Raw genomic sequence first — 25,256 nt, forward strand, 5'->3', positions numbered from 1 at the left:
GTGCGCAGCGTGGTTTGTAGGGGAATGGGGAAAATAAAGCCTGGCTCGCACACACAAGTGCCTCATCCTCTCTGCGAGCATCCAAATACTGCACAATTTGAAAGAAACAGGCACTTGAAGGCAGGATTGGGATCTGAAGGGAGTTTACGTCCCAGATTTGGGTGGTAAAAGCATGCAAGCCTCGCCGTCTAACCACGTGGTGAGTCACATTGGCAGAAAGTCGGTGACACGTCCCAGCAGCGTCCCTCTCCTCCCCATACGGGAGGGTGGCTGCGGGCAGCCACCACCGCCACTGTACATTGCACAATTTCCTATACTGTAAGACTGGGTAAATATTGACGTGTGACTTTGCACTTTGCATTCGCCACTTGCGGAGCTTCCTTCTCCTTTCGAGACGTGCATGCAGAGCCCAAGATGAAGGTTGAGTTTGCTCCGCTCTCTGTGCCACTGCAGAGAAGGCTTCAGACGGCATCGGTGGTTCAATGGGTCTTCAGCTTCCTAGGTCTAGGTAAGAGACATCTCCTTGTCCTTCTCTGAGAAGCCAGAGCAGCTTTTGCCCCAACCCCTTCTCTCCCTGACCCCAAGGAAGACCTGGGACCGAAGGAAAGTGGCATTAAAGGCATCTTCTGGGAGCCTGCAGTGAATCCCAGGCCATGTTAGGACAAGTGATTAGCAGCAGACGTTGCACTCGCATGTCTCTCTCTCACTGTATGAAGAGCAGTGTGGGAGGCTCTGTCTCACTAAAGCAGTTCTTTTTTTTTTTCCCCCCCTTTTTTTTTTTTCTTTCTTCTCGCCACCTGATCTGACCACGGGTGGCACTAGGGAAGTGCAGGGCTGCGTGCCGCTGCATGGGAACATCTACGGGTCTTACGCAGCAGCTAAAGCCGTGCAGGGTTTCAGCTTCTCCTGCTCTTTAAGTTTAGTGTTTTCCTGGTCCAAGGTGCTGCCCTGCTCAGCGTTAGTTGTGAGAAATGGTATTCCCGTGCTTGAGGGATGGGGCAATGGGAAGAGAATGAGGGGCTCTGCTTTGCAACCCTGGGAGCAGACACTTCACTTTATACAGATGCCTCTGCACACCCCAAAAGAGCATTTTTCCATGAAAACCCAAGCAGGTTGGCGAAGAGACACATTAGCAAACTGGGACCCAGACAAACTCACTACTGTGTAGAGGGCATCAGGTGCTGATGGAAATGAGAGACGTGCAGTTTTGGAAAGGATGCACTGGGAAATTAGGAGATGGGAGACCCAGAGGCAGGTTATCAGAGAGTGCAAACTGTCTGGGGTGATTTACAGCCCATCAGGTATCAAGCTGGAAGGCGATATCCCAGAGTTTGCCATTGTCATGCCAATTCTTAATCGCAGATGGGATCTGCATAAAGCTTCTGCTTTATTGTGGGAGGATAGTTGTTGACTAGTCCCAATACACAGAGGCAGCAGATCTTTATGTATATATGGGTCCTGGCACACAAGCATCTCCAAAAGAATACCTGCAAAGAAAGCATAGGCTGTGCTTCAGAGCCTCGTTAAGTTTCTGAGACGGCTCCATCCAAACTCTGCTACAGACCTGGGGCTGAATGGCCACCTCTGCACCAGTATCTGATGGGCTGGAGCACTGGGCCATGCAGGTCCAAATAGTGTAGCTGTTTCCATGCTTCTTGGCATAGGTTTGACCCATGCTAAGTAGCACTCTGCCAAACTATATCTTGGCATGGTCTGGGCAATGGCAGAGGCCAGGGACCATTGCTGGTAGCCAGGATGGGTGAGGTTGCCCTTTACTGGAAGGGAAGAGACTTGGCAACATAGACACGACTGGGCAAAGCTGTTCACCTGCTGGGTCAGCAAATGGGCTCTGCTGAGCTCCTTCGGAGAGGTGTAACCGGTGTGGCCCCTTGGGTTGCTCTGGGACAAGCCGGAGGACATCCCTCTCCAGATGGAAGGGAAATCCTGGTGTGGCAGTGGTGGCACAGCCAGCTGAGCTGTCATGAAGCACAGTCATGGCATGGCAGAGTGCAGGGCACTTGGTGCCATCCTGTGCTTGTGTTATAAACCCTGGGGCTCTTCTAGTGCAGAAGAGATCCCAGCGATGATCAGTCTTCTCCTGCGCACCGGAGACCACCTTGCAGGAGGAGACATGGGTGTTATTAACAGCGCAGGGAAGGGGAGATCTGGCAAAAGCCATCCAGCCTTGGACCCAACTGGCCGGACTGGGACATACTGGGGTGCTCTGTAGCTCCCTTTCTGCCCCTGCACCCAGATTTCCCTCCACGGTGCCTGGATGGGACATAGTAGAGATGTGGCCGCAATGTTAACAAGGGAGACAACAACACATCCTCATTCCCAGCATGGACACAGCTGGGGTTTACAGAGCTTTAACAGTGTTTTCCAGCAAAACAACTTGTACTTTAGGTTCTTCCCTTCTTGGTATAGGGAGGAAGCTGGCACTTGACTTTTCAGTGATAGAGATGACTGCTGGAGCCAGCAGAAAGCCAGAAAATGGTTCAGGAGGGAGGAATCCTCCGCAGTGGAGCTACTTGAAACGCAGGCTCTGCCTCCTGCAGGGAAATGCAGCTTGTTCCAAATGAGGATGAGACCCAAACCCACACCTCCTCCGTGGCTGGCCGTCCAGATATTACTCTCTTTCCCTGGAACAGTTTTACTTTGATTTTGGTTCTTTTTTTTTTTGTGATATATTCTGAAACCAAGAGCAGTTAAAAAATGATTTAAGAAAGGCATTAGAAAGGTGATAACCAAAGCTTATGGAGCCATTCCAGCCGGTGTGATTAATTTTACAAAGTTTCTCTAAGCCTGGAGCTTTCCATCCAAAAGCTCCCAGTTGAAAAACAGCAAAAACTCGATGCTAAAGGCTACCCTTGACCTCATCCCACGAGCCGCCAAACACCCCGTGCCGCACTCCGTTATAACCCTCAGGCACAGAGATCAGACCTTCCGTGGGCAGGATTTGGCCACCATCTACTCCTTTCTCTCTGAGACAGGCTTCTGCTTCTGCTGCCAGAAAAAAGGGCTCCCGAAAACACACGGTCCACCGCTGCCAGACATTCGCACAGCCCTTTGGCTGGAGATCCCAGCAGCCACCGCTCAGCAGCACTGGTTGCGGGCAGCTGTTGCTATGGTTGTGCAAATGCATCCCTTGAGAAGCCAAGCACTGAGCGAGGGCCTCATTCATTCTCCGCGGGGTGCTGGATGAGCGCAGCAGCTTGACCCCGGTGCTGGCAGGGAGTTTTGCTGCAGCATCTCTCGCAACAGGCGGGCATTGTCCACGCTGCCGGTTTTCTTGAGGATGCTCCTGGGAAGGGCGCGGAGACAAAAGGTGCCGTTTGCTTCAGCTGCTGGAAGGAGAGTGCACGGTGCAAGGATGGGATGCAGGGCGTAGAGTGGGGACCCCATTGCCTCCCCGCTGCAGGATCCCAGTACTGACCAGTTCCTCCTCCTAATGCAGTGGAGCCAGGCTCCTTCAGGGCACCGAAATCAGCAGTCTGGTGCCCAAACCTGCTGCAACCGCTTTCCGCTGCTTCTCGTTCCCGGTCTCCAGGGACTTGGGCATGGGGTTCCATCCAGACACACCATGCAGAAGCATTAGCGTAGGGCTGAACCCATGCAAACACCCAGCCTTTGAACCCTTTCCATCAGCAGGGTTGGCTCAAAGGGCACGCCGTGCCAGCGTGAGGCAGGTCCCCTTGACAGCTGAGCGTAGTCCACAGCCCGGGACAGCCTGGCCAGGCTGCCAGGCTTGGCTGTGCCGAGGGGTACAGCCTCTGTGCAGGCTCTCACTGTCAGGGACTCTTGGTTGGCACTGGGGACCTCAGCAATGTGCATCTTCCAAACCCTCCTGACAACTGCAGTATGAATCTGACTCACCCTGGGGCTGCTGCGATGCCAAAAATCTCCTTCCACAGGCTGCTGTTTTCCCAATTCCAGGCTGAATGAGCAAATGCTGGGTTAGCAGCAATGCTGGGCCCAGCAGCACTTTGATGGGACATGGTCCCTGTTTGGACTTGGCCGGAAAAGTCCTCCGTGTGCTTTGTAGCCTGTGGCTCACTTGGAACCCGTGGCATACACGTGTGTGTTGTCTGCGATATACCCATGTTTTCACGCAGGGAGGGACTTGCAGCTCACAAAAAAACCCACTTAACACAAGATACCCACCACCAAACACTTCATTTTTGCTCTGAGCTTCTTTGAGGGAGCCCAGCCCAGGAAACCACTTGGCCTGTGAGGGGATCCAGGAAAGCCATCGCATCCACATGGATGTGTCTTCTCCTTGCTGACTCCCGTACGGCCATGGAGATGTGAGGTGCTGGGTCCTGGATCATGAAGAGCTGCTTCAGAAGCACCCCTGGTCAACAGGCTGGGTGCAGATCTTGGTGGCCCTGTGGTCCAGGAACATCCTACGACTGCTTCACCCAGAGCCACATCTCACCACGGACAACCACAGACAAACCTCCCTGCATCTGGCCTGAACAGAAAGTGTAAGATTTAGGGTCTGTAAGGAGCTTTCCTTCTTGTCAAGGGCCTTTTGGTTTTAGTTTTAGTTGGAAGGGGTCTCTCTTCACTTTCCATGACAGTGTAGACAGTGCAGCAGCTAATCCCAGCCCAGCCTAGGATTATCTGGCCATTTTCAGGTAACTGAACTAATGTGATTGCAAAGACATGCATGATGCCCTTAGAGTTCCTCTTGCAGCCCATGGTGATGTCTGCCTTGAAAGGGCTCTGTGTAAGGGCTTAAGCCATTTTACAGCAATTTAGCATGTGCAGTTGGGCTACCTCGCGAGAGTCCAGAGGGAGGAGATGAGGGTCACGTCTGTTTGCAACCACATCTCCAAATCTGCCTGTTCCTCCTGAGTGTACAACCGTGGCTTGAGAGATTGCAGCCTGAGGCTGGGAATCAAGGGAGTTATGGGGGCAGAAAGGTGGAAGGTAGATATTGCAGTGAAGCTATGGCTGAAAACTAAAGGTAATTCTCCCATTGTTTCCCTTCAAGAATACTGTAAAGGCAGCGAGGTAAAGCCACGTTATAGTCACATCGCATTGCCATCTGTGTGCCTGATGTGCCCGCAGCACCCATCCTCACCAGAGAGCTTGCTCCCATGGAGAGCTTGACCAAGCTGGGGGTTGGAACTAGATGGTCTTTAAGGTCCCTTCCAACCCAAACCATTCTATGATTCTAAGCTGGAGAGCTTGTCTGGCTCTGCAGAGCCCTGGCAGCCGACGGGCTTCAAAGATGGGTTTCTAATGAACCAGGGACTTGCAGGTTTCCTCCCATCCCCATCATGACACAGACTGCCATCTCTTCCAGCGGCATTTCTGAGACCCGACAGCCCTTTGCGGGTTGCTTTGTGGGCACGGCGGGTCGCACATAGGCTGGAGTTTGGCCCCAGGAGGGAGATATCTGCTGAGGTTTCCTGGCCAAGAGCCTAATGCCACGGTCGTGATATCTTTTAAAGTGTTCGCCTGGCAGGTAGCCCAGAAAATGACAGTTGTTTGTAGGAAAGCAGATGCTGAGGGAAATATGGCTGTCATCTGGGCAGCTCTGGAGTGGTCCCCAGTCCAGGAAGGAACAGGCAAGAAACCCTCATTGTTCCTCATTTTCCTCTTGGGATTCCCCTCAAGGAAAGAAAGCAATGATTATGGGGAACAGCCTCACAACAAGCAAATACTCCCACTTGCCACCCATCCCTTCTGCCCTGTCCTGCAGAAAAGAAGCAGAAGGGGCAAGGAGGTGGCTTTAGGTTGTCCTTGCTGCTCTGCCTCTGGGAGATAACCCGTGGAGGAAGGGGAGCGTGTGTTCCCCTCCAGCATGGGTTCAGGAAAGACTTGGGATTTGCAGGAATAGAAATAGATCTTGGCTCCTGGTGCACAGTCCTTCCCTCTAGCCCTTAGCCCAAATGGATGCAGGATTTGGCCCTTTCTTGGGTGGGATGTTATTTTTCAGCGGCTTGGAGAACAAGGAGACTCTAAGATGTGAAGAGTCACCTGTGTAACTTAAAAGAGGCCGGGTCGGTGCCAGTGAAGGGACCCTGGAGCCAGGCTGAAGAGCATGAAGTCCTGGGCAGTGGGGCTGGTGGTGGACCCAGCCTGGGGACCTGACGTGGCTTTCAGGAAGCAGCAATACAGCTCTGTGGCAAATATCTTCCCACTGGTGGTCCGGAAAGTCTCGGTGTCTAACCGATGGGATCGCACTGCCTCTGCTATGTTTTCATTGAAGAGTTTGAGGACATGACACGCAGATGTCTGCAAGAAAGTTGGAAGGGGGACAGTAATCTCCCTTGATCCAAGCAGCTACGGTGACTCCCCCTCGCATAACAGGCAGTGGTACAGAGTGCTCCCTTCTCACCAAAATACAGCCCATAAATAACCAAGTGTCTGCGTAAAGGCTGGGATTGGTTTGGATGCAGACGTTAATGTACGTATTAACTGTACATTTTCTGGAACTTTCCTGTCTCTTTGGTCCCATCAACAGCAACTTTCAGACTGAGGGTCCATTCTGGGAGAGGAATGGGCTCCTTTCCCACAGCATCCCCGACACCATAATATTTTACAGGCACACAAAAAGAAAAATCTTAAGACTGAGTGAAGGTCACTGTGTGCAAATTCTGCCCTGCAAAAAAAAAAGTTGAATTGCAAATGAATCGAGGGAGAAATTAATAATTATATAATTGCAAGATAAGGCCTCACTTGGATGATAAGTGCATGGATTTGGACCAGAACAACTCCTTCACTTTGCAGAATGTACTTTGAGCTTTGCACAGTATGATAGAAAGAGAATTAGGCATTGCACAGTTTTGCAGTAGACCCGATGACCTGGCTCCCAGGTGCAGTAAAATTGCAGCCTCCGCGTTGTTCCTCAAGCAGTGTTTATGTGTCATGTGGATCCTGGAGCTTCATTTCATGCTATATGCTATTTTCCTCAAGAGTTATAAAGACTGTGTCTGTGGCATTTGAAGGAGTGGCACCAGGTACAAGCAGTGGTTCGTTCTGGCCGGGAGGATGCATTGCAGGTTAGACCTGTTGCTCTGCCGAGAGCTGCAGCGTTTCCCCATGCTCTGTATTAGCGCCTAACTGGGCACCTGCCGCAGTGTCTCTACCTATACGAGGATATAAGATCCCATTTCAGCTTTCAGGAGATTTAGGATCCTGCTAGATTATTGCTTTTTTCCCCCCATAGGAATTATCAGTACCATCATGCCAGTGTTTTAAAAAGGGGCAGAGATTTGGTTTTACATGCAAAGCTCTAGCATCAGGGTAACTTATCGCAAAAAAAAAAGGACTACAAACCAGACCTACTTATTTACCCTTAAGTAAAAGCAAACAGGAGATACAAGGAGGTCTTAAATGAGAGCATCGTACACCTCTTCCCTGATAGGCCTTAGCTGAGATGAGCTGGAGAGGGCAGGTGCCGGGTGACTCCTAAAGATGAAAATCCAAGTCTCAGAGGATAAGGGCATGGGTGCATTTATCTCACAGCTGAAGCTGAACAGTCCATCCTCACATCCTTCAGCCCTGGGTGCTGGATTTGTGATGAAGACCCAGGGAAGGACAAAATGTATAACCCACCACACATGATGTTACCCATGAGCTGGGGAAAGCAAAGGGCTTGGATGTATGGGGCCTTTTTTAGCTTCTCAGACAACAGCAAGGCTTCCAGCAGGACAGACGAAGAGGACACAGGTCTTTCCAGGGACTTTTTAGGGCATCTGCTTTGCCAGGTGCCAGCTTGGTGGCCATCAGCGCTTCCCAGTCTCTGCAGAAAGACAGTGTTGGGCTTGGGTGGGATTTGATGTACCAAGTGATGCTTGCTCACACACAGACTTTTCTTCTCTTGTTTCTGTGCCAAAACACAGGGCATGAGGGAGGTGGGAGGTAGAGGGCAAAGCTGAGCACTGACTGGAAGCAGCTCAGAAAAGTCTTTAATGACTTGGGAAAGTCCCAAGCCATTAATGTCTTAGGGAATGAAATTCTTATAAAATCTTATAAAATCTGTGATGACACCGAGTTGAAAGGACTGAAAATCCTCTAGAAGCCAGGATTAGAGTTGAGAATGAACCCGAGAAGTGGAGGAAAAGGTCCAAAACCAATAAGAAAAAACTCAATAAAGAGCAAAATCTTATATATGGGAAGATAAAAAATTAAAAATCAAGGACACAATTAAAATGGGGAATTGATAGCTCAGAAAAAAGCTATTGGGGACTGTACAGACAGGGCATAGTGCCCTGCTTTGCTGCCACTGCAAAATGCCAGGTCTCATCAGGGGGTATTAAGAGGAGTTTTGGGGTAAAACACAGGCATTATTGTTGCAGAGATCAGCCTGACTCCAGAGAAAAAGCTAGAAAGCAAAGGGATAGAGACCTGATCCACAAGGACCCTCTGGATGCAGTGAGGTCCACCAGTCTTGTGGGAAAAGGGGGACATGGTGTCCTTTGGAGAAATAGCTGGTTGCTGCAGGGATCGTCCTTGGTTCCTCTCCAGGTTCCTGGGGCAGATAGGAAAGAAACCACCTCTGCATCAAAGGTGCCTTCACACTGATAAAGTAATTCAGCAGCAAGCCCAGTGAAGGCTTGGACTCCATCCCAGGACCAAACAGAGTCCCTTCAAGTGAATCATTCCTCTCCTAAAGTCCACCTAACCCAACCGCCAACTCACTGCTGGCTTTTCTCTCAGCACAGTGCTGCACAGTTGCCTTCATCGCCCTCTTCTTCACACGTTTTTGGCTGGTCAGTGCCCTCTATGCTGCATGGTGGTTCATAGACAGGGAAAAACCCAGCAAGGGTGGGAGGCGGATCCACTCCATCCGGAACAGCATCGTCTGGAGGTACATGAGGGACTATTTCCCCATCACGGTAAGTGCCATCGATCCCATCGGCTCTTGGGAGATTCAGGGACCAACTTTGTCCTTGGTGTTTGGAGGCGGGTCTGGGGTCAGCAGTTGTGGGTGGGGTGCTTGGAGGTCAGTGTTGAAGGATTGTCTTCCCAGCTCCCAGATTACTGCAAGACCCGGAAAAAACGTAGACCACCATTTTCACAACGGCATCTAATCATCTGCCTTTTACGCACCCATTTAACCTCCCTGCATTCCAGCAGCAAATGAAATCTCCCCTTGCCTGTTTTCCATGTCTACATTGCAACACTCTTGCTCTTCAGGTTGCTCAGCATTTAGCCAGTGGACACAGTGCCAAGTTCAGACCAAAATTCGAGAGGTCTTGGTGCCCTGCAAGGTCAGCAACCCCTTCTGCTGGGGAAGAGGCTGGATGGGTAAAGCTGGGTGTGCATTGGGCAGTCTCACAGAGTTGCTGTTCCCTTGAGAGGGAGTTCTGTGACATTTCATGATTTAATTTAATGCATGTGGCTGGTCTTTGCCCTTACTCTTTATCTGGTATCCCCTTGGCATGGCATGAATGCACGGACCAGCACGAAGTCCTGCCTTAGAGCCATCACAAGTCGGTATAAAGCTGAGCAATGCAGCAGAAGAGTTCACGAGCCATGCAAGGCAGTGAGTTTTGAGGGTAGACCAAGCTATGGGAATTTGTAAGATAATTCCTTTAATGAAACATTGCCTTTTGAGGGAACTCAGATGGGATGCACGCAGCTGGTTAAGAGATAGCCTGGAGTCAGGAGCTGGGTGCTGCAGGCCAGGTAAAATGATGGTGCCTAACATATGTCTTCTGATGTCACATCATCCCCTTTTGCAGGCCACAACTCAGTACAATATTGACCCTAGTGCTGCAGGTAGGACAGGGGCTTTGCCAAGCCACAACCTGGTTACACAGACGGTGTGTCCCAGCAAACGTTGCTCCTTTTCATCAGAGTGGAAACATCACTTGATATCAAGGCAAACCGCATTAGTCCAGTAGAGCAACACCATGGATATACTTAGGTCTGCAGTAAAGGCACCACCTCCAGGATACTCCAGAAGCAAATGTTGCACCAAGAAAATCAGAGCTTTTTTATTTCTCCTGATTTCCCCTCCTCTCATTTCAACTTTTATCTCATCCCCAATATGCCTTTTGGGTTGATGAAGGTGAAGGAGCAAAGGACAGTGTTGTCTGTGACCGTGTCTGGTTAGTGGAATACAGCACTGGGCAAGATGGGATTGCCTCTCAGAGGACCTGGGTGCAACTGGTAGAGATAGATGTGCTGGGTTGAACCAGACCACCACCCTCCCTTTCCACTGCTATGGACAATTCAAATAAATCCACTTAATTTTGTGCTGGAAGCTGGCATATGCTAGCCAAATTTCCCATGTCTCAGCTGGGTGAACTGCGTCTCCAAGGTGCCTCTCTACAAGACCATCCATCAGAGTAAGCCTACCTCGCGTGCGTCCTACCGCCATTGAGTTTCTTTGCTCAAAGGCATGACAGAAAGTGATGATGAGGACCTGCAGTGAGTTATTTTATGGCTAATCTCAGAGCTTAACTTGTGATTTAAGGCCTTCTGGATGAGCTTCAAAGGAAGGTCCCCAAAAGGTATATCATAGTCTCCTGGGGAGGAATGGGAACACATCCCAGGAAAGCTTGTGGTGAGTTTTACCATAAGGGACAGGTACTATTTTATGATGTTTAATAGGAAACACCAAGTAGGTGCCTAATAAATTATTCTCAAGATTGCCTTAGAAAATGCTAGAACCGCTATGAGCTATTTATGTGGCCGCAATGATTATATGCAATATATATCCTGTAAATTATTTGTGGCCATAAGCCGTTGCTTGGGCAGTGTCGGACCAACCTCTCTGCTAAAACTTAGCTGCCAGCTCAGCCCAGCGACAACTCTTCTCCTGTCCCTTTGAAAGGACATGGAAACCCTCTCCTGAAGGCCACACTGCATCGTCTGTCTGTCCTTCCTTCCCCGGGTGCCACTGCCAGGCAGGAGGACCAGTAAGACCAGTAGAGGGAGCACGGCTACTGGGTTTGGCTGGGTGAAGGCAGGGGGGGCGGGTCGGTGGAGCCTTTCTCCCCGCTGGTCTGGGAGAAGTCAGGGGGAGCTCCACAAAAGGACAGCAGAAAACAAAAAAATATAATAAAAAGTGGATTATAACCAAGCAATCACATCATACTATTTCCCCCAAACATTTTCTCAGTCTTCCATACTTTGTTTGCTCAAGGGCTTTCTAAGCCAGAATATAGGATTTAGCAGCCCTTGCTGAATGGATCTGCTACCGTTTGTCACTACAAGAGCATGGAAAAACACTTGGCATCCCCAGCATCCCACAGCGAGGATCTCCCCAGGTGAACCACACAGTGTGAAGACCTCCCTGCGCCTTTCACTAGAAACTCCCTGGTTAGTCCATGCTAATCCTGTCCCACCTACCCATGTCACTCCTGGTTTTATACTCTGTTATATCCCCCACCTGCCAGCTTTTTTCCTACCTAAAAACCCTGAAAAACCCCAAATACATTTGCTTCCTTGCATGGAAGGCATTTCATTTTGTACTGCCGAGCACGAGCTGATTTGTTTCCTAGCAGAGTGGAAGTTAAGCGTTGTAAATATTGCTTTAACCATCCTGTACGCTGCTCTCATGATGAACTAAGCTGAGCTTTTGGTCTGAATACGCACAGCTGGATGGTCCCATAGACCTCTCACTTGCCCAAAGCCCCAGCCAGAACAGCAAGTGGGATTTGGGGACACGGACCGGGTGGGCACCCAGCACGCCGTGCCGTATTTGTGTGTAAATTGAGTTTGTTCAGCCCTGAAGAATTAGTCATTCTGGGAAGATTAAATGTGGCTCCTAATCCTCCCAGATCCCAGCAGCAAACTTAGCGCGGCCAAGCACCAGTATTTGAAGGCAGGGAGAGCTGTCTGCTCTTTTATTTTAAGAAGTGGCTTTAAACGCTGCCTTTAAGGGGTCCCTGGGCATGTTTGCAGATGAGGAAGCAAAGAGAAATTGGGATAAGCATCTGTTTTCTTTGCTGCAGCAAGCGTCTGGCAGGTGGGAGTGTGCAGGCTCTGCGCCGTGCCTCCGCAGTGCATGCAAGGAGCACCCTCTGCCGATACCACCCTTGCACAAGTACCGCTTTGCTGCTTGGTTTATTCCCTTTGGAGCTGACTGTATTTTAATTAGGGGTTTGGGAAGTATAGGGTCAGGCAGGACCCGAATGGGTTTGGGTGATTTTAAAAGAGGGATGAGAAAAAAGCAGTGAGAATTCAAGGCGGGGTCCAGTGCATTGCCCAGGAAAGTTATTTCTGCTTCATCCCCCTGTACTTTAACCCTGTTCTAGTCCTTCTTTTTTTATACACCCTCATGATAGGCCTGCAATACATGGCTGAGCTGAGCTGCTGCTTAAAATTGTGGAAAATATACCAAAAAGTGCAAAATGAATCTGTTTGGGGCAAACTACACTTGAACAGATATCCAGTGATGCCTGCTGTGGGTTGATGTTGCCTCCAGAGATTTTGGATACTGTGGACTGCTCTACCTAGACTATGTTCAAAAAGCAGTCAATAATCTGTCTGCTGCTGCCAGGTCTCTGCCCAAACCCTTATCTCCGTTTGCACGGTCCCTTCCCCGTCATTTAGCAGCGCATCTTTATTATGAAGCATACACCCAGCACTACAGTAAAAACAAATTTCTCCATCACACGGCCAAGTGAATGCACATCTTCACTGCTTCTTCTCCCCATCCCCATCCCCTCCTGCCACTGTAAGACTGCTGTCACCAACCTTCCTCGTACAGCCCAGGTGCTTTGATAACCTCAGCTGAGGAGCACCATGGATGTGCAGAAGGTGAGGACGGGGGTGAAATGGGGAAAACATAAGCTTGACAAGATCCGTCTCTACCGTAGTCCTCAAACAAAAGTCACGGTCTTTCTTGCTGACTATAAATTGGGGCTGGACGCTTGGCTTAGACAAGATATTTCACCTTTAGATAACGCAACCTGGGTTAGAGGTAAATCTAGCAGTAGGAGGTTAAAATCAAGGTCTTAGAGGGACAAATTTTGTCTTCAGGTGCTGTAATCATTCAGAGCAACCCCAGCAGGCATCACCTTACCAGCCTTATTCAGGACAGCCTGACAAGTGCCTGCTATGTGGAGAAGGTTCTTGTGGTCTTCATTGCACTGTTTTCCCCTTGTGAAGAGCCACAGGACATTTCTTACTGGCCTTGGGGTTATCTAAGCACCAGGTGGACCTTATTATCTGTAGCAACTGGCAGAGTCCCAACCTCTGTCGTTGTGCCTGGGGACTTGCTGGCGTTCTTGGTTTTTTGTTAGGGTAACTAAAATGAGTTATTGGAGAATTAATTGACCCCTAGGAGCTGTGATTTGGGACGGTTCCATCCCATAGCTCATTCATTCTCATAATTGCATAAACCATGACGAGGGTTATTTGAGTGTGTTGCGGTTCAGAGGAAGTACAAGGTGTTGCAGACAGGGGACAGCCCAAGTTTGCGTGAACCAAGCCCTGCCAGGAATATTTTCTTTCTTTTCATAGAAGAGCAGTATTATTTGTAACTGGGGATTTTGTGTCATGGCCCATGACATTAAATATAATTTCTGATTTCCAGCAGTCTTAGCTTAGTTCACTTTGCTTCCTTCTGTTGGCTGGAGGAGAGAAGAGGGATTGTTAGGACAAAAGCAAGACATAGCCAAATGGCCCAAAGCCACCTCTCTCTCCTTCTCTGAGGAACTTCTCTGTCCCATGTCTTGGCCCTCTCTTCTCTGCCTTTGGGTGACCTTAAGTAAGAGAGAGGCCACCACCAAGGTCAGGTCTACCGGAGGACTGTGTCCCACCACCTGTACTGCCAAGCAACATGCTAAGCCACTGGATAAAGGACATCCTACAAGACCCCCAAAACCAGCATCACACAAGAGCAAGGGAGGACTTAGGCATTTTGGAGCTGCCATCCTTGCCCAACTTTGGGAGTGATGGTGGTGAAGTCCCATCCGAACTCAATTTAAACCCACCTGGCTGGTCAGACTCCCCAGTACTTGCCACAAACGCAGTTCTGACCTGGCATTGTGGCACCTGGAGAAAACCCCAGTGCCCAAAGCCCTCTATTTCTCCAGCTGTCCTTCTCAGCCCCTCACCATTGCTGGGACCTGAAACCCATCTTCCTCGGCAGCTGCCGGCAGTACTCAGCTATTTGCCCTTCCTTTGGTCTCCCATCCAGACACCCTTGGGTGGGCTACCTGCTTCTCTTCAGCTTGGCACAATTCCTCCTTCTTTGGATCTGGCTAGGTTTCTGGATTTCTCTGCTGGGTTTCATCCGACAGAGAAACTGGCTGCATGTGTCATCCTGTAAGAGATGCTCTTTGGAGGTGCCTGCAGACAGCAAAGGGACCTGAGGATTTGCTTGGGACAAAGTTGAAAGGAGGTTTATCCTACTTAAGAGCAGATTAATGAACATAACATCCTTGGAAACAGAGTTTGCAGCCAGAGAAGGATAGAAATACAATAGCAAGTCAATCTGGGAGACTTTAAATGAAGAAGGCAGAAGCTTGCTGACCAGCTTTCCTGACCACATCCTCCTCTGCTCTGTGAACGGCTGTGGGGGTAATGCCATGCTACTCCGTCTCCCACCACATGTTCATCGATCCCTAAGGATGCGATCTCACAGCACATCAGTGCCCTCCCTGACTACATGCCCTCCGGCACGGCAAGCACCGTGCAAAGCCCATACTTACCTAAACTTGACTTGATTAATTCCTCACTTAAAGACTTTTTAATCCCTTCAGCCCTGCAAACAATGCTGGCTGGGGGCCCGGGTATCGCTTCATCTCCAGGGTGTTGCTGGAGCACCCAGCCCTCCAACCCTTTGGACTCAGGGAGAATTTTACTTTCCTCAAGCATTAGTGCATCAGCCTTACACAGGGAACCACCCGTCCTCCCTCTTCCCATGGTTTGGGGCAGGACAGTCCAGTCTGTAGGGGACAACCAGGAAACCCCAGCCACATCTCAAGGGGTGAATTAAAGCAGCTTTGTTGAACCAGTGCTGAACTCCTGGGCTGATATAGTCACTCAGAAGCCCTAATTCCAATTAGCTTAATTCCACTCCAAAATGACTTAAAAAAACCCAGAACAAAACAAATACCAAACGAAGGCCACTTTAATACCAGCTAAGAGCATCTACTTGGGATGTTAATGCGGTTTAACTAATCCAGTTTAAAATTAATTTGGATTAATTTGCTTGAGATCCTCACCAGTACGTGCACTCTTATCAGAGCTCCCAAAAGTCTTGCGCATGCATTTCCCTAACACAGCTGACAGTGAATGGAGCAGGTCTCACCACGTCTCCGACAGCGCATGGAGCAGGTCTCACCATGTCTCCGTGGGAGCTGGGGGAACTGGGGCAGGGTCTTGGACTCATATTTGAGTAGATTTAATAAAGGGGTGTTTCTGCTACAGAGTAATCACCATGAGCACTGAACAACTGTGGCTATCAAGATATTTCTCAGTGAAGGAGAGGCATAAAGTAGGCCTCATCCTTCAAAACACAAATTGAAGTTCATTTGTTGGGAAGGCCAAGATGACCCCAGATCTGGAATCTGGAAAGCCTCATAACTCCTTTGACAAGGGGTCATTACCACTGTCAGCAGCCAAGACACCAGCCAGCATCCTGACCGTGCCAAGGGAAAGCTTGGGGAAGCCAGCAAACCCATGGCTGTTTGGAGAGCACAACCCTGAGCTGCTAACAGCTCCTTGCCTTCTGACCACAGATCATACCCATTAATTTGGCATCCCTTAGACGCTTCTGAGTTGAGAAACTCATCTTGTCTCACCAAGAAAACTTTGGGTCAAGCACTTGTCTCACTTAGATGTTTACGCACAGACCGGCTTGGCTGGACCCTTAAGTCCTTTGACAATTATTAAAGGTTCAACTCACCTCAAAAGAGACCGGAGGAGCAAATGCCATCCAGTGGGTGTGGAAATGACAACCCAGCCAAGGCAGGAATGAGGAGAGTCCCAGCCCTCTGCACCTCAACCCCAGCCCCGTTAAGCACTTTGGGGCTGGAGTGCAGGAGAGCCGGGCTGTGCGGTGTCAGGCATTAACTTTCCTGGCAGTTTGTGAACAGAGATTGACCTCTGGCAGGAGGAGAGGGAAGAAGCGAATAAACAGTGGGAACAATCCGGATGGGAGGATCGAGTTTCTGTGTTAAAGACTTTCCAGAAGGAGAAGGGTGGTTTAGAGTCCAGGGCCCCAGCCTATGGCATAATAGACTTTGCCTAAGTCTCTCCTTTGCTACAGATTTCCTTCTCAGTCTTGTACAAGCTCTTTGGTTTCTCTGTAAGTTCTGGCCAGATCATCCAAATGTGAGCAGACACTGTGACAAAATGGGGACCTTCTCTCCCCTCCTTCGCTTATGCCCTGGAAGGACCCCAGTCTACAAAGCTGAAAGAGGCAAATAATTCAACTCAGTCGCTAAGATGTGGTCAGTGCTAGTGCAGGGGACAGCTCTTGCAGAAACATTAACCAGATCCACCAACTCTTGAGTGACTGGACTCCTGCCCTCTAGCTACCCATGGCTTGGAGCAAGGAGTCAAAAATCACAGAATCACAGAGTGGTTGAGGTCGGAAGAGACTTCTGGAGGTTGTCTGGTCCAACCCTCCATGCTCAAGCAGGGCCACCCAGAGCCGGTTGCCCAGGACCGTGCCCAGACGACTTTTGAATATCTCCAAGGATGGAGACTCCACAACCTCCCTGGGCAACCTGTGCCAGTGCTCGGTCACCCTCACGGTGAAAAAGTGTTTCGTGATGTTCAGAGGGACCCTCCTGTGTTTCGGTTTGTGCCCATGGCCTCTGGTCCTGGCACTGGGCACCGCTGAGAAGAGCCTGGCTCCGTCCTCTTTGCACCCTCCCTTTGGGTATTTGTATACATTGATGAGATTCCCCGGAGCCTTCTCTTCTCCGGGCTGAACTGTCACAGCTCTCTCAGCCTTTCCTCACAGGAGAGATGTCCCAGTCCTTTGATCATCTTCATGGTCCTTTGCTGGACTCTTTCCAGTTACGTCCATGTCTCCCTTGTACTGAGGAGCCCAGAACTGGACCCAGCACTCCAGGTGTGGCCTCACCAGTGCTGAGCAGAGGGCAAGAATGACCTCCCTCCACCTGCTGGCAATATATCTAACACAGCTGAGGATACCATTTGCCGCCTTTGCTGCAAGGTCCCATTGCTGGCTCATGTTCAAATTGGTGTCCACCAGGACCCCCAGGTCCTTTTCTGCCAACTGCTTCCCAGCAGGTTGGCCCCCAACATGTACTGGTGCTTGGGGTTGATCCTCCCCAGGTGCAGGACTTTTTGTCCTTTTCCTTGTTGAACTTCATGAGATTCCTGTCAGCCAGATACATAGGATACATAGAGTGAGAGAGACAGATCATGATCAAGCTCCAAAATGCATGTGTGGTTTAAAAGGCCCAATCCAGAACCAACAGTGGGTGGTAGGACCCCAGACTGTAGTGGCATTGAGGCCACTAGGGAGATGAGGAATCATTTATCAGAGACAGATGTGCCATCCAGGGGCATTGTAAAACACCAGGGGTTGCATTTAGCTTTGTCTGTGGCCAGAATTAACCTCAACCCGCCCCCCCCCCCCAAAAAAAAAAAGCCTAGCAAATAGTATGGCAATGCAAAGCAAGATGAAAAATGCAGTAACTGAAAATAGGTGCGCACTACAACAAATAAAATAAATCACAAGGTGATCTCAATGGAAAACATCAAGAGAAAGTATGATGAACCAGAAACAGAGCTGGAAAGATTGCTGGTTGGTGGGTGCCCAGTCCTTTGTAAGGGGATATAACCTCCCTCTTCTCTTCCCTCACTTCTTCTCATAGAATCACAGGACGGTTTGGGTTGGCAGGCACCTTTCAAGGTCATCTCGTCCAACCCCCCTGCCATGAGCAGGGACATCTTCAACCAGATCAGGTTGCTCAGAGCCCCGTCCAGCCTGACCTTGAATGTTTCCAGGGATGGGGCATTGACCACCTCTCTGGGCAACCTGGGCCAGGGTTTCATCACCCTCAGTGTAAAAAATTTCTTCCTTATATCTAGCCTGAATCTCCTCTCTTTTAGTTTAAAACCATTAACCCTTGTCCTATTGCTACAAGTCCTATTCTTCATTCTTTCCCCTCCTGTCCTCCCCTTTCACTGGGGCGAGCACCAGCGCAACAGCTGGATGTGTCCTGGGAGCGGGGTTTAAGGATATGTGGTATTTTAGCACAGGTAAACTTTCCCATTGAAGCAGTTTGCGTAGCTCAGTGGATAACCTGAGTTCGGCTCTTCATTAGCAGGGAAGGTGGTGTGATCCTGGGGTGCAACCAGCCTGCTGTCACCCCCACTTCTTGCCACCCTGCGCACACAAAGGCAGAAATTTAGTGGTTTCCAACGCACCTGAGCATCTCGCCTCCCTGGTTATAAATCACGCAGAGATGAAAGGCTGTTTGGAAGCCGAAGATGAATGCAGGAAACATTGATGCAAGCTGAGATTACTCAAAAATGAGCAAATGGTGACAGAGGCCCTCAGCACTTAGTGATTCAGCCATCTGCCCCTCTTCCTCCCTAGGCACCTCTGCACCCAGGCAGCGGTGGGACTCTTGTTTGTCCGTTCCCCTCATTAGGAGCAGGCGCTTGAATGGGCACATGCGTACAGTCAACAGTGCCTTACGACAGATGGGAAATTAGCCACGACATAAGAAAGTAAAATGTACCCTTGTGATTAACCTGCGGTTCTGGCTGCTTCTAGGAAAACACATGCACCATTAGCTGCTCCCCGAGTGCGGATGGGACAGGGGTACTCGGAGGGGGGACGCACTGAAACGCACAAAGTTTTGGTTCTTCTTGAGCACAAGCGCCTTTGAGCTGTCTGGAAATTCGTGGTGACTCTGTGATGGCTAGCTTTGGAAAGGTTCATCCTTCCCTGGTGCTGTGAGCATCCTCGGCACCCACAGAAAGGGTGCTGGCTGATGTTGGCAGGGTCTTCTCGGTGGCATAGCTGGAGGATGAGTTTGTCACACTAGCCCCTCTGCTGCCAGGCAGTCCATAGCAAGTGTAACCCACAGAGTCCAAATCCTCGTTGTCCCTTATCTCCCTTTAATTGTCCTCTCTTCTGCTCGGGTGCCTGTTCTCCCATGTAGCATCTCCCAGGCTCCAAACCCACTTTCAGATTGGCCGAGAACTTCAGCTAGCGGCTTAGCCAGCCCTCGAGGGCTGGTCAGGTGCCGGACTGTATCTGCAATCCATGCTGTCCATCTCTAAAGGCTGGACATGGGCATCCCCCACTCCCTCCTCCCAGTAAAACTGCAGCAACCTTGGGCAGATATCCATTGCTTTTTTGTGGACTCATACGGAGTCTTTGATGGACGCATGCCCAGGACCTGGGCACCACAGGCACAGTTCTTGCAGGCTTTCCCCAATGGAAAGAAAACCGTCAGCTTGTTCTCTGTTAGATGTCTGGGAGCTGGATCTCACTTTACCATGTACAAAAGCATCTTTGAATCACCCAACACATACTTCGGGACAGGACAAACATTGGGTTCACACCGTGTTGTGGAGCAGGGACGTGTCCCTGCACCAGGCAGCAGCTTTACAGGGATCATTACCAGAGTGATTCTGCACTCCCTTTGCTGTTCTGGTTGTGGGGTGGAGAGGGGTAGGGGTGCGGAAATAATCACCCTAATCACCCTTTTCTCACTTTTTAGCTTTTTTTCCCCGTATTAGAAAATATATTGGAGGACATTTTAAACAAAGTAGGTTCCCAACAGCATCTAGGCCAGCTCAAGGCAACATGAGGAATTGTGCTATTGGAAATGTCTTTTTGGCTAATGGGTGGGAGGAGACGGAAATACAGGCAATGAAGCACATCTCAGTGAGAAATGATTGAGTCGTTCCAGTTGACCTTTTCCAACAGAAGGTACGGTGGGTGCTAGGGACCCCCCCTCCAGGCATCCCCTCCCTGCTCTCCATAGCCAATGCTCCATCCCCCAAGGGGCAGCACTAACTCATGGCCCCTTTTTCGTTCCATCTCTGTGTCCAGCTGGTGAAGACAGCGGAGCTGGACCCCAGGCAGAACTACCTGATGGGATTTCATCCCCACGGGGTCCTGGCAGCAGGAGCCTTTCTCAATTTCTGCACAGAGGCATCGGGCTTTTCCACTCTCTTCCCGGGCATCACCCCACACCTGATGATGCTCTCCCTGTGGTTTCGCATCCCATTCTTCAGGGACTACCTGATGAGTGGAGGTAAGTAGGGCAGCAGTGTGGGCCAACCCCTCTGGCAAGCGGTGGGATGGGTGGGTGCTTTTTGGGGGAGCAGAGAGTGAAGACACCAGGGGAAGAGGAGTCAAGGGTTTGGTTGTCCCCATCTGTGGCCGATTGGATCCCATGCATGGACACAGCTACTGGAGGTGGCACCCCAAAACTCTCTGAAGTTAAAAATTGCCCTACTAGCTGTTACCTCTGTTGTTCAACTTCATAGATCGCCTCCGAGCTCAGGGCATCGCTGTGCCAGGCACTGTGTAACAGCAAAATGCAGTGCAAATCTTAACCAGAAATACTGAGACCAGCAGGACAGGGTGGTCCTGTATCTCTTTCTTTCCATGCAATTAACATTCAGGCTTGAAATTGTGGTTGCCACTGAAAGAAGGAGAAAAATCTATTTTTCCGAAGCTGCTGCTGCTTTCAGGGAAGCAGCGTCCAGTGAGAGAGAATGCAAATAGCAGCTCATGCTGTTGCAAAACCACGTGGTAGGAGAGGAAGAAGAAATGAAAAGGAATAGGTAAAAACTAAGTGGAGAGAGGGGAAAGGGAGCCTGGAGAGATTTTTGGCAGGAGATGACCTCCATCTCTCACCGGTGGGCTTGGGGAATGGCCACTTCTCCAGCCGAATGGGCTCGTGTCGTGGGCAGGATTCAATAGACTAAACACAGGCATCCAGCTCTGTCTGAGATACCCCAGGGCATTCATCACCCTGTTTTCCACATAAACTCTGGCTCCTGCTGCTGAAAAAATATTTACACGGAGAGCGAGGAATTATAACAGAGAGATATGAGAGAGTTATGACCCAGGCGAAAGAAGGTTTAATCACTGTAATGTGAGAGTTCCGTGCATAGCTCATTTTCAGGTCGATTGAATCCATTTGACAAAGAGGTTTTAATTTGCAAATTATTTCAGCCCCTGAAACAAGGATTTTTTAAAAAATCAAAACAATGTTGTTTTGTCATTTCTGAATTAAAGATTTCTAACTTTTGCAAGTAAATAATATCAAGGGACGAAATTCTGCATTAAATTCCACTTTAAATTAGCAGCATCCACTGAAATTCGTGTGTGTTTTGACCGAAAGCAAATGTTTCACTGACTTTAGAATGATCCAGGATTGGACACTGTTTCATTTGACAATAAACCGAAACAGATTTTCCCTGGGGCTTAAGTGCAGCTAGTTCTCAGTTTACTTTTTCCTGATTTTTTTCCTGTTTCTCGCTTCTGGGCCAGACAGCAAAGGGGTAATTGTATATTCACACAGCAGACCTGTGCATGAATCCAGCACCTTTCAGGGGAGCTGGGCTGAGATTGCCAAAGGGTAGGAAAACTCTGAAAATAAAGTGTCTAGCACCCCTCCGGAACTGGATAATGGGGAAAAAAGGTACAGGGTAAACCACAGTCCTGTGGGTTTTAGAGATGCTCATTTTTTCTTCCTCTCTGCCCCCCAGGCCTCGTCTCCTCCGACAAGGAGAGTGCATCCTATGTGCTACAGAAGCCGGAGGGTGGGAACATGCTGGCCATCATTGTTGGTGGAGCGCAGGAGGCGCTGGATGCCCGGCCGGGATCCTGCACCTTGCTGCTGAAGAATAGGAAGGGATTTGTCCGCCTGGCCATCGAGCATGGGTGACGCAGGGGATGGGATCGAGGGGTGCTTGGGAAGGGATGCTCTGGTCTGTGGTCGGTTAATGGGGTGTTCCTGCTGGTTTTGGAGACGGGGGCACAGTGTTTTGGGGTGGGCTTTGTTAATCTTCATGCCTCTACATTGGGTTTGACTCCTCGCAGCACCCCACTGGTCCCCATCTTTTCCTTTGGGGAGAATGACCTCTTCGAGCAGGTGAGAAACCCCAAGGGCTCCTGGCTGCGGCAGCTCCAGCACCGGCTCCAGCAGATCATGGGCATCTCCCTTCCCCTCTTCCATGCGCGAGGCATCTTCCAGTACAGCTTTGGGCTGGTACCTTACCGGCGGCCCATCTGCACCGTGGGTAAGTCCTTCCTCGGCACGCCAGCACGATGCTGGCCACACTCAGCCTGGCCAAATTGAGGACCGGGGACAGTCCGTGGGTTGTGTCATCCTCCTGCCGGGCTGGAGCATCTTGCCAGAGAGCACAAGCTGTGGTGGGCTAGAAATGTGCTGGCAAAGGAGCATCCCTAACTGCTCACCTGTCACACTGGTTTGGGACACTGGCTTGGTCTTATGACAGAGCTCAGGTCACCTGGGCTGCGCTGGGAAAGCAAACACGGCCATCCCATCACCTCTGTGGGATGCAGCCAACCCCAATCCCAGTGCAACCCAGTAGTACAAACCACTGCAATAGCGTTGGGTTAAACTTCTTCCAAGCCAATTTTACAAACACAAGTAGGACAACACCTAAGCAGTTTGCAGGTTTGCTCAGTGTCCTGTGCAGACACAGCCGCAAACCCCAACCTATTTGCAGGTGAACAAATCAAGGCGTTTTGACCAGAGACCATGTCCATGGGAGACCAAATTTCAAGAAAGTGTTTGGTTTTGAAGAAGTTTTGCCTGGTTTCAACAACACAGAGCTTGGCCCACCAGCACGGCTGATGCTCTGTGAATTAGTCTAATTAAAGAGGCTGTTTGGAAAGGTCAGAGCTCACCACCCTGATTAGGTTTGACAGCCAGCAATTACTTCTAATTGTTTTACAACCTGTTTGGATTGTCTCAATGGTTTTATGAGCTGTGCAGTATCACAAGGGCTCTTCATTAGTCTGATGAGGAGTAGCGTTACATGATGATGAAACCCTCCATCACTTGACAAACACAATTTGAGTAAGAGACCAGAGCAAGGGAGGTATCTCATGGACTTCCCTGTCCCCTGCAGGCACCTGGTCCTGTTGCTGGTGGCTCTGGGAGATGGGAAGGGGCTTCTCCTAGTGCTAGGAATCAAATTAATTAGATTTGCCCTTGAAAAAAACATTATTTTTAAAGATAAGTGGGTACTTGGTTCCTAATAAAAATCAGATGTTTCAGAGAAGCTTTAATCTGAGCAAAGTGGACGCATCCCATTTGCTAATGTATTTAGATAGTCTTGGGCTCCTCTGTGCCTCAGTTTCCCCATTTGCAGTGCAGATTGCCAGGGCCATGTGGGAACAGCTTGGAAAGCTCAACCCAAATTTTAGGATGATGTTGTCTTTATCTGTAGCACATCTGAGTTGTTAGGAGCAGCTGTAGGAACTGCATTGGGATGCAGTACTTTTTACTTCAAAGACCTACACAGAGGGTCTTTGGCATTAACCAAATTTGCAGTTGGGAAACTGAGGCAAGGGCAGATGTGACCTTGGAGATCAACAGCAGAGCCAGGATCTGAACCTCCATCTCCCCACCTCCTCAGTTGTTCTGCCTCCCAAACTCCAGGACATGACTGGGCATATCAATCCGTCCACCACATCCTTGGAGAGGTGGACCCCAGCTCCGTGCTAAGATGTGCAGAGTGTTCAGAGGGACCTGACACTGGCTCCTCCTAATGCCTGTGCTTGTTTTCCAGTTGGGAAGCCAATTCCAGTGCCGAGGAAGCACAGACCCTCCGAGGAAGAGGTTGATCGAGTCCATCAGAAATACCTAAATGAATTGTGCAAGCTCTTTGAGGAGCACAAAGCTAAATATAACATCCCAGAAGACAGACACCTGGAATTTATTTAGAGCTCCTCAAGCAAGGGGAAACCATGGGGATCATGCTCCGAGTTTTCCCCTATCTCTGGAACTATTTCACAACCTCAACTTAGTCATAGTTAACATATGGTCCATACAGCGTAGGGAGAAGGACTTGATTTTCCCAGCACTTGCATGGGTGTAGGGACAGAGTTTTCATTTTTTCTCCCTGTAGGACACATCATAAAAGATATAGAGAAGAAGGAAAAAGAAAATCCCATCTGTGGTCAGCACTATTGAAACTCCCCAGCAGAAAACTCACAGTTCCAGGCTGCCTCGCAGGCCAGTTTTTCAAGATATTTCCAGGCAGATATGAATTATTGAAAGTTTTCTTTGCATTGTTTTCATTTGGAAATGGGATGATGAGCCATAATTTTTGCTGCATGCATATGTTTTTTAAAATATAATTTGTCTAGATCAACAGATGATCGTTTGCTTGATGCTCTTCATGTCTTTAATTGCTCTGGGTTCTTTTCTTGCCACCTGAAACACAGTTTATCAGAAAGCTCATACTCCCAGCATGGTGCTGGGCACCCTCAGCAGAAACACAATGCCATACCCCACTGGGGCAAAAGAAATAAAACATTTATAAAGGGCAAGGGCTTATCCAGAGGGTTTAACCTACCTGGGCTCCAGGAGTCCTGCTTATAACTTTATTAATTTAACCCCAGATGCCCCTGCACGGGAACACCTTGGACTAGTCACCAGCTATGGCAGCACTGTCACTGTGCATTTCATTTTACAAACGAGGCCATTTCGTAAGGAAAGTGCACGGCCAGGAGATGGGAGAAGGGAGAAGTGATTTGGGACAGGAAATATGGCTCATAAAGCCATGTTTGGCAGGTGATCAAAGCTTTAAATAGCTGCTGCTTCTTGATATCCAGAACTTTATTAAACTCTGCACTTAATGGGATTTCGCAACATGGAAGTTTTAGGTGGCAGGAAGCCATCTACTCAGATCAGCTTTACATTGTGCCTATAGAGCCCTTATACCACCACCTTCTCTCGCTCCCTTCATTTCTCTTTCTCTTCCCCATGTCCCATTCCACCAAAAAATCCACCAAAAATCCTGCAGAGCACGTGCACTTCATTGCACCCGGGATTTTTGCTACTGGAGCTGCAAGAATTGCATTTAACAAGGAAAACACACAGAACTGTTTATCAGCTCACAATACCAGGGCCATCACTGTGTTTTGTTTTTTTTCCCTTTCCTCCTGCCCTGATCAAATTACTCCACCGGACTCTTAATCTGAACAACCAGCTGCAAATCCCTCCTATTCCCAGAAAACAAGCAGCAACAGGGAAGAATTTGATGGAGCTCTTATCGACATTTCTAAACACTCCTGTAATCCCACACTTAATCCAGTCAAATAAAGCAGGTCACCTGCTATG

General features: G+C 49.5%; 1 protein-coding gene and 1 long non-coding RNA gene across 2 annotated transcripts; both read left to right on the top strand.

Moving 5' to 3' along the window:
- Window positions 1-265: 265 nt before the first annotated feature.
- Window positions 266-24,287, top strand: MOGAT2 (monoacylglycerol O-acyltransferase 2). Its single transcript, XM_052812890.1, has 6 exons — window positions 266-508; window positions 8,677-8,855; window positions 19,976-20,180; window positions 21,646-21,820; window positions 21,980-22,179; window positions 23,701-24,287. The coding sequence occupies exons 1-6, from the start codon at window positions 415-417 to the stop codon at window positions 23,853-23,855; spliced, it is 1,008 nt and encodes a 335-aa protein (XP_052668850.1). The 5' UTR covers window positions 266-414; the 3' UTR covers window positions 23,856-24,287.
- Window positions 16,258-17,526, top strand: LOC128153486 (uncharacterized). The gene is made up of 2 exons (XR_008238972.1): window positions 16,258-16,362; window positions 17,159-17,526. It is a non-coding gene; the product is annotated as an uncharacterized LOC128153486 (long non-coding RNA).
- Window positions 24,288-25,256: the final 969 nt, after the last annotated feature.

Source organism: Harpia harpyja, chromosome 17, assembly GCF_026419915.1.
Source record: "Harpia harpyja isolate bHarHar1 chromosome 17, bHarHar1 primary haplotype, whole genome shotgun sequence".
NCBI classification, from domain to species: Eukaryota; Metazoa; Chordata; class Aves; order Accipitriformes; family Accipitridae; genus Harpia; species Harpia harpyja.

What these genes read in the sequence shown, in the direction of transcription:
- MOGAT2 (XM_052812890.1), top strand. Translation starts at nt 415, where the DNA reads ATGAAGGTTGAGTTTGCTCCGCTCTCTGTGCCACTGCAGAGAAGGCTT. An exon ending in CTTCAGCTTCCTAGGTCTAG is followed by an intron (nt 509 to 8,676) that starts GTAAGAGACATC and finishes CTTTTCTCTCAG; the next exon opens with CACAGTGCTGCACAGTTGCC. An exon ending in GCGGCCCATCTGCACCGTGG is followed by an intron (nt 22,180 to 23,700) that starts GTAAGTCCTTCC and finishes CTTGTTTTCCAG; the next exon opens with TTGGGAAGCCAATTCCAGTG.